Here is an 11,050-nt window from a genome sequence, read left to right on the forward strand (position 1 = left end):
GGGTGGGGGCCCTTCACCCCAGACCCGCGCGCGTGCTCGGCAAGAGCGAGGCAAAAACAATGTAGCAAGCAGGACACAAAATACAATATCACTCTTTATCTTAAAAAGTAGGGCAGGTTTGGGGGTTAAGTACACAGAGCACCTAAGTCCTTCGGGGAGTTTAGTGTCAGTTCTACAAAGTAAGCTTTGGCTTCCTGGCACCAGTGAGGCTCAATCTTCTGGAAGGCTTCCAGAAGTCTTCCAGAAGGCAGGTGAGGAGAGGGATCCAGCAGCCCTTCCTCTTGAGTCACAGTCACGGGGTGGCCTCGGGGCCAGAGAGGAGACGACAGCCATGACAAGGAGACATCAATATCCAAGGGCTATTTTACAGGGAGCTTCTTCTGGGGCAGGACTACAGATCACTTCATAAACGCCACTTCTGGGATCTCGCCCTTGGCCTTAGAAAAAAAGAAAAGGTCAGATCCAGGCCCTCTCCCCCATTCCCTCCCCTGGCTTGACCTCTTAAGGCCCAGAGATCCCTCGCCTTTTTGCTACTCAAGTCCCCAAACTTACCTTGAGATGAGTAAAGGCCTGGGCAGATCTGGTGTAGTCCCAGTTGTTGTCTTGAAGGCACCTGGAGTGGTGGAAGAGCAGGAACCCCCCATCAGAACCAGAATAACGCACTCACCCTGACCACTTCAAAATCCACCCTATTAACCCCCACCATATGTGCCAACAATTCTATACACTCTTGCACTATGTGTTACAAATGAAAAATTAGTAAAAATCCAAATGTCTATCACTGGTCTATTGGATACAAAGAAGTATTAAATAATGGATCAAGATTACTAAGGTAATTTTTATAGTGATAGGGAAAGACAATAATGGGATAAGCAAAAAAAGTAACTTGTAGAACAGTATTAAAAACAGTAGGGCAGCCCGGGTTGCTCAGTGGTTTAATGCCACCACCTTCAGCCCAGGGTGTGATCCTGGAGACCTGGGATCGAGTCCCCTACATCTAGCTCCCTGCATGGAGCCTGCTTCTCCCTCCTGCCTCTCTCTCTGTGTCTCTTATGAATAAAAATCTTAAAAAAAAAAAAAATACAAAAAGTTTGTTATGCTGATGTAGGCATAGGCCAAAATTTTTTATGGGCCATATTTATAAATTTTGGCTTTTAAAATTTAAGCAGCACTTTTTTTTTTTTTTTTAGGTTTTTTTTTTTTTTTTTTTAGGATTTGATTTATTTAATCATGAAAAACACACACACAGAGAAAGAGAGAGAGGCAGAGACACAGGCAGAGGGAGTAGTAGCAGGCTCCATGCAGGGAGCCCAATGCGGGACGGACTCTATCCCGGGACTCCAGGATCACCACTGAGCCACCCAGGGATCCCCCAAGGAGCACTCCTTACTCATTCCCACCCCTACCTCCATTTACCCCTATTCTTACACATGCCCAGCACTTACTTCTGGGACCATTCAAGATTCATGCCAGACTGGGTAGAGAATGCCTGCAGCATTTCCTGCTGCTCTGGGGACAGGGTGGGCACTGGACTGGAGGAAGGTGTAGGTGCAGGCATGGCGAAGGCTCTCTGGATCTCATCAGCGCTGGCATTCCGCACAAATAGCTCGTCATTTACGATGCACAGTCTTTGGGACAAAAAGCACTTTAAACAGCTGGACAGCCAGCCAACCTCATCTTCCCAAAATTATTCCTGTTCTCACACTTGACAGATTTTTTTCAATATCCCCAAAGTCCTCCTGCCCATTCTTGGTCATTGCCTTTTATCATTTATGCCCCTTCCCACAGAACCTGAGTATAGGGTTAGCTGCCAAACATTAGAATTACACATTTCCTCCAATTCAGGACAGTTCTTCTCCCCATTTATCTTCACAACAGACCAAGGAAGTAGTTAGTAGGTAGCTTATACTAGTTTCTAGATGAGGAAACTTGCCAGGATGAAAAATCCAGACAATCTGGCTCCAGAGCTAAGCTCACCACCACTGTGACAGCCTCCTCTTGATTCCCCCTCAGCTTTCTGAAATTCTGAAAACATCCTGAGGACTGGCTCCCCTACGCCTCCCCCACCAACTCCCATTTGCTGGCCATGGATTGGGACTGGGAACCCATGTGGAAAGCCAAACACTTACCCTGAATTGCTGGCAGGAACAGCGACAAATGTCCGGGTGAAGGCTCGTAAAGAATCCCGAGACTTTCCATCCACTGCAATGTCAACAACGGCAAAGACCCCTTAGAATCAGCTACGCCATGTTTACAAAAAGCTTCTCCAATCATGGTCTTACTTGATACAACTAAACTGAAGTAGACTAGACTGATGATTATGAGCATCCAGGGGAGCAGAGGGGAAGAGGAGTGTCAGAGGCCAGGGAGGACAACCACCACCACAGTTAGCCCGCCAGGAGTATTAGTGAGCCAGCTCCTGTGTCAGGCACTTCACTGGCTCCCCACAGCACCCTATGACATGGCTATCACTAACCCCCTTTTACAAATCAAGAATTTGAGACTCAGAGATAACATAAGTTGCCCACATGGGACCAAGGCTGGAATAGAAACTCACTACTGCCTGACCCCAAAGTCTGTGTCCTCATCCTCAGACTTGTCCCATTTCCCAGACAGAAAAGACAGGTGGAGATGGTAGGCCTCATGGAGATGGCCTGGGCAGAACAGGAGGAGCTCAGGAAGGAGAAGGAAGGGAATGGAGAGTGCTGAGAACAAAACTAGCTGCGGGAGGGCCCACTCTGCACACCCCAAACTCCAAAGATTCTCACCTTCTTTGAAGACCCCGTTGACAGAAAAACACAGCAACGTACTCTGAAAGAGAAGAGGCGCTGGTCAGCACACAGGCTCCAGCCCGAGCCTGAGGTCCCCATGCCTTGTACCTGCCCCTTCACCCAGTTCAGGCTTCTGTAGCAGCAGAAACAGGTGCTTACGGTCTGGGCGCTTATGTCTACCACGAAGGAATTGACGTCATGCTGAGTTTTGGGCAACTCATTGAGGAAGGCCACCACGTTGAGACGTGTGTGCTTCAGCAGCCGGAACCGCAGGGCTGTGCGAGAGGAGAATTCAAGATTAGCAGCTACCACAGTCTCCTGGACCCTGTGACCAAGTCCCATCTGCCCCCCTTCCCATGCTGCCCTGCCCCCTTCACATCACACACTTACTCGGGTCTTTGAGCTTCTTCACATTCCTGCTATCCTTGAAGTACTCGGCCAGATTGCTTCTAGAGGAATAAGCGGAGAAAGGCAGGGCTCAGAGCAGTAGGAGTGCTGGCGGGCGCTTGCCTGCAGCTGCTGAGAGATGCTGGTCCTGGGCAGGCTCTGGGCAGGGATACTCACCGGGCAGGGTTCTGGGGGGTGAAGGGAATGCTGAGGGAGCAGCAGGCCCCATCGTGGTAGGCATCTAGTAGCCGCTGCCGGTCTCCAGAGTCGTAAACTGCATAGTACCTGTGGAGAAAACAAAAGGGAAAGCCTGAGCCCCGTGGTGTGGAGGGGAACCTGACTGCTCCCGAGGGTCAGCTGTGCTGGGGCTAGCTAGCCCTCCTCTCCCAGCCTCAGGGGCCCTGCAATACTCACTGCTGCAGGAAGTGCAGGACCAGGTTCTTCAGGGTCTCTGTCCCAAAATAGCTTCCCTGGAATCACACAGGTTATCAGGACCACGTCACTCTTATTTACCTGACACAACACAAGTTCAAACTCTATCCCCCCTTCTTACCTTGCAGGGCGGTAACATCGTGGGGGCTTCGACATCAAAGGCAATTGGCGGGGGTAACTCATGGCCATCCTGGGGAAAGTGGAAATCGACAGCATAACCAGAGAGAAAAGGCTTGAGAAGTAATGAGACGGGCGAACCAGGAATGAGGAGTCAGAGATCAAAGTGTCTAGGAGACGTGGAAAAGGCTCAGGGACCCTAAGAGATGTGACTCTTGTCTACTGGTCTTTTTCTAAGGATTATAGCTTTTGCCAGATTCTCAAAGGGCTCCAGGTCTCCAAGTTAACGGTCATACAAACCCACGTGAGCAAAGACCTTTTGGGAGGGAGAGCCTATGGTCATTAAAAAGAACTGAAAAAGTTATGGACTTACCAGGCGTAATAATTTGGGAAATCGTTCTCGAATGGCGCTGTCAAAAACGGGACAGAAGTGAGTGATGCTTCAGAGCCACCGTGCCTCCTGAGCTGCTCTAGGAGCAAATACTCCAACACCCAAGGGATTAGCCACCCCGTCCTGCTTGTCCTCTCACTCCTCCCCAGCCTCTGAGCTCTGGGGAAAGAGGCCCCACTCCCCACTTCACCCGGGGCACCCAGAAACAACCGCCTTGAAGGCAGACGCTCTTCTTGCTGCCTGACCCGAGCGCCACAAGAGCAGCACTCCCAGCCCAGGCTTTAAGCCAGGACCTCCTTCCCCTCCCTGCCCCCCTTACCTTCCACCTACTCACCTGTGCAGCCCCGGGAGGAGGGAATGGGGTGGGAGCCCAGGGGCTCCGCTGCCTCAACAGGTATCCATCAGTTCTGCCCAGCCTGGCCATAGCCAAGACCAGAACACACCACAGGGATGGCACAGGATGTTGGGGCAGGGAAATGAGCAAGGTAGGGGGTCAGGAAGAGGTGAAGGAAGAAGATGGAGAAGGAGAAGAAGAGAAAGAGAGAAGGGAGGATGGGGCCAAGGCCAGGGAGAGATGGGGACACAGAGGAGGGGAGAGAGTAAAAAGAAAGAAAGCAAAGGCCAAAGGAGGCCTTAGGAAAAACAAGGAAGAAAAAAGGGAAGAGGACACCCGACACAGCCTTTTCCTTCAGCTGCCCCTTCTTTCCCTGGTCCAAGGTACAGACGGGAAACAAATTCTCGCTGCGGCCGGAGGGCAGTTGCTGTTGGCCAGGTCTCTGTCTGCTACCTGGGTCCCAATCTGAGCTGGGCGTGGGATGTGAAGCAGCCATGGGGGCAGGAGACCTCCCTCAGGAGGGGTGAGGGTTCAGGCCCCTGCAGAGTTGGGGGGGTGAGGGTCTGTGCCCCACCTCTGTTGGCCCCCAAGTTCTCTCCTGATGGCCCCTCTGCGACTGTGCCTGTCTTAGGTTGTTCCTTCCCTGAGGAATCTTACCCGTCTCTGGCTAACCAGCCATCCTCCGGGGCCAAGCAGGGTGACGTGAGGTGTGCGAGTGAGGGCGGGGCAGCGCCCCCAAGAGGGTCAGTGCTCTGTCTCCTCCGCAGTCTATGCCCCCGTGGCCTCCACGCCCAGCACCTGCCTTGGGCTTCCCTCGCCTGCCGGCGGGGCCCCAGCTCTGCTCACACAGCTTGGGGAACCCAGGTTTCTTCTCCAGGGAGGGCCCAGCTCACACAGCTCCAGGCAAGAGAGACAGAATGCATGGCACCAGCTCCGAGGAGGCCTCAACCTCAGCATGAGGGAGAAAGCCCAGGCAACGGTGGCCTTGGGCACGTGGACCGTGAGAAGAGAGTCCCTCTTGGCCAAACGGCAAGAGGGGCTAGCGCAGAACAAAGAAGGAAAGGCCCATCAACAGGAAGTCCCAGGGCAGAAAGGCTTTCTCAGCCCTGGGACAGCAGGCTCTTGCATAAGGCAGCTCCATGTATGGGGCAGATGACAGATACCCCATGGTCATGCCACAAAGCAGGAGATGCCCTTCCTGGAACAGGAGAGTAGGGAGACTCTAGAAAAGGCTGTGTTTGGGAAGAGGAAAGACCACAGAACAGCAAACAGGTAGTCAGGTGAGAAGGAAGGTAAGGAGACCTCGGGGCCAAACTGGGACACACAGACAGACGAAGGGAGGAGCATGTGATCCTCCCAAAGGACAGGTGGTTCCAGCTCAGGGCTGCACATCTCCTGCAGACGGGCACTGGTCAGGGTACATTAGCTCAGCCTCCCAGGGGGTGAAGGTCCCCAGGAGGGGAGACAGAGGCTACAACTGACCTGATGTAGGTGGACTGATCTCGGAAGGTGTCGCACAGCGGGTTTCCGTCAAGCCACAGCTCTTCCAGCTTCAGCCCTTTTACCTTGTCCAGTTCCCTCTCAGATTTCAACTGCGGAGAGGAGGGCAGAGAGAGTGGGCAGGAGACCCCAATGAGGGAGCCGAGCCAGTGAGATCCCCACACCGTGCCTTTTGTCAGCAGGCGAGCCCTCTGCACCCTCTACTCACCGCCCCACACAACATAACCAGACCCTCAGGTCTCACCTCATTTCCGGAGAGGTTGAGGATCTTCAGGTTGGGTGCTTTCTGCACAAGGCTGGACATGTCATCCAGCCTGTAGAGCCTATTGTTGCTCAAGTTCAAGGACAAGAGCTACAGGCAGAGAAAGGATTAGAGGAAGCACTGCCAACAAAGGATTCGGAGACACATCTGCCTCCTAGCCCCATTCTACCTGTCCCACTCTGCCTCCTCCCATCTCTAAGCAGGACAAAAGCCTCACCTCAGGGATATTCTCCTCAATGATTCGCAGCGTAGCCGCCATACAGCTCCTGCGATTCAGGACAACATCGATGTTCTGGGCCACCAAGTCTTCAGGCAGCATAAAGGAAAGAGAGGAAGTCTGAGAGGACTTTCCCACGTCAGAGTTCATACCAAACCATTCTCAAACTTTCCCCGCCCGACAGACCCCCCTCTGCCTCCACCTCTCTGAGAATGACCGCTGCTAGTCATACCTGGGTCTGAACGGAGACCCTTGAGGTCAAGTGCTTGTTGGGAACCATCGTATCGTTTGCTCATGATCAGCTACAGGAGAAGGAAAAGGGGTCAGCGGTCACTCGGGTTGTGCAGAGGGGTTGTGGATGTGAGAACTGGTGGAACTAGAGAGGAGACACATGACGTGAGCCTGCCTCACCTTTAGTTGCTCTACTTGTTCTGGCTTCAGTTCGTTCTGTACAGAATGGGGTGGGACAGAGGAGTTGATGATGATAGATATCTGCAGGGAAGACACAGAGAGCAAGGTGAATTCTGGGAAAGCCTAAGCCACAGGACCACGACCCAACTCCAGCCAAGCCAGGCCCTTTACACACACCCTTCGGTTTTCCTGATCCAAAATCTTATAGTTGACAGCTTTCAATGCAGAGGCGGTACTGGCATCCTCCACAAAAAACTGGGCCCGTGTGTTTTCATAGTGAAACTGCACAAAGAGGAAGAAACAAGAGCATGAGACTGGGAGCCTGGGGCCCCTGGTCCAGCTGGCCCCTCACCTTCCTTGGTGCCCAGTCAGCCACCTGGGCCTTATCTCACCTCAATGGGGGTGAAAGGGACACTGCACTTGCTCTGAATCACACTCAGGAGCCATGACTTGTCATATTTTCTCCCATAGGGAATCTAGATGAGAGAGAAGGAATATCATGTAATAAAGGCTGACCAACAGACTCAACCTAGTGCTCCTTTCACACCTTCTGCCAACTTCTATGACATTTCCTAAAGGAAGGGCCAGTTAAAAGTTTTTTTTTTTTTACTCAAGTCAGACACAGATTCCTTACCTTCCTTTCTGCCCATTTAAACTTAGTATTTTTCAAGAAAATAGAACTATGTGGTTCCTTTTTTAAATTTAAGATTTCATTTATTTATTTATTTAACACAGAGAGAGAGAGAGAGAGAGAGAGAGAGAGCGCGCGCGCCGCGCTCAATCAGGGGGAGGGGCAGGCAGAGTGAGAGGGAGAAGCAGGCTCCCTGCTGGGGTTTGATCCGAAGACCCTTGGATCATGACCTGAGATGAAGGCAGATGCTTAACCGACTGAGCCACCCAGGTTCCCCAAACTATTTGGTTCTAAAAGTTCTTAGATATGATTTAGACCTGGCCCACCCCTCAGAGAACTTAAGGGACCCCAAGCCCCATACTGGGCTTGAGCCAGATAGAGACATTTGGATGGGTTACTCCACCTCCCAACCAGTTAGCACATTTCCATTTATTTATTTACTTATTTATTTATTTACTTATTTATAATATTTTACTTATTTATTAGAGACACAGGCAGAGGGAGAAGCAGGCTCCATGCAGGGAAGCCGACGTGGGACTCGATCCCGGGTCTCCAGGATCACACCCTGGGCTGAAGGCGGCGCTAAACCGCTGGGCCACCCAGGCTGCCCCCCACATTTCCCTTTAGATGGTGTCCCCATCCCCCTCATCCTGCTTATCCCCCCTCTAACTCCTTTTCTGAACCTGCTCTTAGGTGTTCTAGGAGAAAGGCTGGACACCCGACTGTGGAGAAAACAGTGAAGATTGATTTTGTTGTGTGAAAAGTAAAGACCTACACGCTGAGCCCAGCCCCCTATCTCCCTTGCACCATCTACTTCCCCAGACACTCAGTGTAATCTCTTTTTAGGGGGAGGGGGGAGGGGAGAGGGAATGGGAGAGGAGGAGGGAGGAAGAGAAAGAATAGGAATCTCAAGCTGGCTCCATGCCCAGCACAGAGGTGACGTGGGGCTTGATCTCATGACCTTGAGATCATGACCTGAGATGAAATCAAGTGTAGGACAGACACTAAACTGACTGAGCCACCCAGGCACCCCAGACACTCACTGTAATCTTAAACCAGTTCTTCGAGGTCCCATCCTGGCTGGTGCCAGCCCCTCCTCTCTCTGGAAGAATTCTGTCTCTCCGCACAGTAACATGAATGCGATCTCGATCATGCCAACTGTCACCTCGACGGTTGGGTCGGGGAGGATAGGGGTTGCTGTGGGGAAGCAGAGAATAAAATGTCCGCAAACACTAGGAATGTCTTCTCAAAGGCTTCCCACACTGTTGTCAGGATTATAGCTAAAACTATTTAACCATTAAACTGGCCCTGACATCCCTCACTTTTCCAGGTGAGAAGGGAAATGGTGTGGGCAGCAGAAAGCTATATAAATAAATCTGGTTTGAGCTCTCAAACCAGATCAATTGGTCGCTTACTGTCGTATTCGGGGAACATCCTGGGCATCACTCATTGCCACATCTCTGTCATCTTCCTCCAGGCGGGAAGACCGAATGCCAGAACCTCCTCTTCCAGACCTCCGGTTCCCCTCGCCATACTTCCACCGGAAAGGACCCCGGCCTTTCTTTCTTCTTTGAGGGAAACTAACACGGTCATCATGCTCTGGGGTTAAAAAGGACATCCATTAGAAACATGCTGTCAGCCCAGCTACCCTGCTGTGGGAATCACAGTAGCAAGCAGCCTGTGCTATCAAATGAGATACACACCAACTACAGAGCCCACCTCCATGCAAACTTCTGTCTGTTGAGAGGAGAACCCTCTCTGTGGCATGGCAGTAGGAGCGAAACATCACTGGAAGACAGGGCAGGGCTTTAGAAAAAGGACTCAGGAACTGGAACTTACAGACCGGGAAAGGCACAATGTGGAAGTGTGAGTAGAATATGGACCCAGTGTGGAACTAGACCCCTGAAAAGTCACCTGAAATCTGCTTGCTCTTAGTTTCCCAAATCTATTTAAGCCTTCTCAAAACTTGGATGGTGACCTCGCTCAACATCTCCTAAATCAACCAATCACGACGATCACATCAGCTCTCAGTAAACAAAGCTTCCCTTGCGCAGAGTACAAGCGTCAGTTACAAATAAAATTAAGGGCTTCTTTAAAATTCTTGTTCTCAAACTGCCACTCTGAACTTTTGGGAATGAGCTGTTTATTTCCTTGGCAAAAAATGTTTTTTAACTTAGGAGACAACTCCTAAGATTCAGGTTCTAGTGGCAACTAGGGAGCTTAGCCAAGGGTCCTGGACTGCTCCCCTGGAACATGACCCTCTGAATCCTGGGGTGTAAGAATAGCATCTTACAAAAAGGTCCCTGACTCCCCAAACGCCTCATGCCTAGTGTTCTGCAAACAATGAACCTTAAGAAATGACGGGGGGCGGGGGGGAGGGCAAAAAACAAAACAAAACACCACAACTGAATATAAGGCGCAGCAAACATTCACTGAGAACTTTCTTCAGTGCCAGGCACTATGCCCCGGGCACTTGATACGAATGATCTCGTTGAACAGGAGGGCAAACCCAGGAAGTAAGTACGGTCACCACCTCCTACGGAGATAGAAAATGAGGCCTGGGAGTGGAATTCCCTCAAGCTCGGGGAAGACGACTCAGGACTCAACCCGGCTGTCATGTGCTCCTCCTCACCACTCCTCCGGACTAAAACCGTGCGTAGTGTTCGGGCGAGCACAGCGAACCGGTGTGGAAGTCTAGAATACTAAAGCCAAAGCCAAGGCCGCAGGGGACGCGGGACAAGAGACCGGACGCGGTGGGAAACGACACAGGGAGCCGATGAGCCGGGCACGGACTCCTATTAAAGGCAGAGTCCGGGCGCCAAATCCAACTGACAGGCATCACCACCCACAAAGTTCAAAGGAATCGCCCCCCCCCGGCCAGGCCGCAGCCCCGGGCCGAAGCTCCGCGCAACGCCACGATTCCCGCGTCAACACGGCCGGCGCCCCGCTCGAGTGCGGCCCGACCCGCAGGCGGCCTCGCCCCCGCCCCTCCCGCGCCGCCGCCCCTCCCGCGCCTCCCGCGCCTCCCGCGCCTCCCGCCCCTCCCGCCGCGGGGCTGCGGCCTACACCGGCGCCGCCCACCGGGCCCCCGATCGCCTCGCCCCCGCCTGACGACCAGCACTGACCGTTGTAGGCCTTCCCCTCGTCCGCCATGGCGCAGCGAGAAGCGAGGCCGGCTCAGGCGCGGGCCGAACTCCGCCGAACGCGCGAACACCCGGGCGCCCGGGCCGAAGCGCTCCTACCGCCGGCGCCGCCGCATTTATGCTGCGAACTACGTCGCGCGCCGCCGACGTCCGCGGTGGTGGGCGGAGCCGCCGGGGAGCGCGGCCGCTGCGCGTGCGCACCGGGCCACAGCCGCGCCGGGGGCGGGGCTCGGCCTCTCCCGGGCCTGCCGAGACCCGCGCTCGTCCAGCCCGCCCCGCGTCGGCCCGCCCCGCCGCCTGCCCCCTCCGTTCCGTCGCTCCGCCAGCACCTCCGGGGCGAGCGCCGGAGCCGAGAGCAGGCTGCCGCAGCCCGGGACTCCGGGAGGAACACGGGAGGGGACCGCACACGAAGGGCTTCCGAGCAGCGGGCGACCCGACTCTCCCGGAGCGGGGT

At 53.5% G+C, this 11,050-nt stretch overlaps 1 protein-coding gene across 2 annotated transcripts; it reads right to left on the reverse strand.

The window, feature by feature from the left end:
• Positions 1–81: 81 nt before the first annotated feature.
• Positions 82–10,778, reverse strand: NXF1 (nuclear RNA export factor 1). Of its 2 annotated transcripts, none has more exons than XM_072789542.1 (21): positions 10,579–10,778; positions 8,869–9,052; positions 8,497–8,650; positions 7,215–7,298; positions 7,000–7,104; positions 6,823–6,903; positions 6,644–6,713; positions 6,412–6,500; positions 6,177–6,284; positions 5,915–6,024; positions 4,081–4,117; positions 3,712–3,780; positions 3,573–3,628; positions 3,336–3,443; positions 3,162–3,220; positions 2,931–3,046; positions 2,769–2,811; positions 2,130–2,202; positions 1,446–1,628; positions 553–613; positions 82–437 (listed from the first exon to the last, which is right to left on the reverse strand). In XM_072789542.1, exons 1-21 carry the CDS (start codon positions 10,604–10,606, stop codon positions 399–401), a joined length of 1,857 nt encoding a protein of 618 aa, XP_072645643.1. In that variant the 5' UTR covers positions 10,607–10,778; the 3' UTR covers positions 82–398. The 2 variants fall into 2 exon arrangements, with proteins under 2 accessions (XP_072645643.1, XP_072645642.1); XM_072789541.1 differs by lacking the exon at positions 10,579–10,778 and adding an exon at positions 9,157–9,193.
• Positions 10,779–11,050: the final 272 nt, after the last annotated feature.

The sequence above is a fragment of the Canis lupus genome, chromosome 21 (assembly GCF_048164855.1).
Source record: "Canis lupus baileyi chromosome 21, mCanLup2.hap1, whole genome shotgun sequence".
NCBI lineage: Eukaryota > Metazoa > Chordata > Mammalia > Carnivora > Canidae > Canis > Canis lupus.

Coding starts and splice junctions, on each gene's coding strand:
- NXF1 (XM_072789542.1), bottom strand. CDS start 10,606: ATGGCGGACGAGGGGAAGGCCTACAACG. Junction 8,651..8,868: donor GATGTTCCCCGAATACGACA/GTAAGCGACCAA, acceptor GCTTCCCCACAG/CAACCCCTATCCTCCCCGAC. Junction 7,299..8,496: donor AGAACTGGTTTAAGATTACA/GTGAGTGTCTGG, acceptor TCTCTCATCTAG/ATTCCCTATGGGAGAAAATA.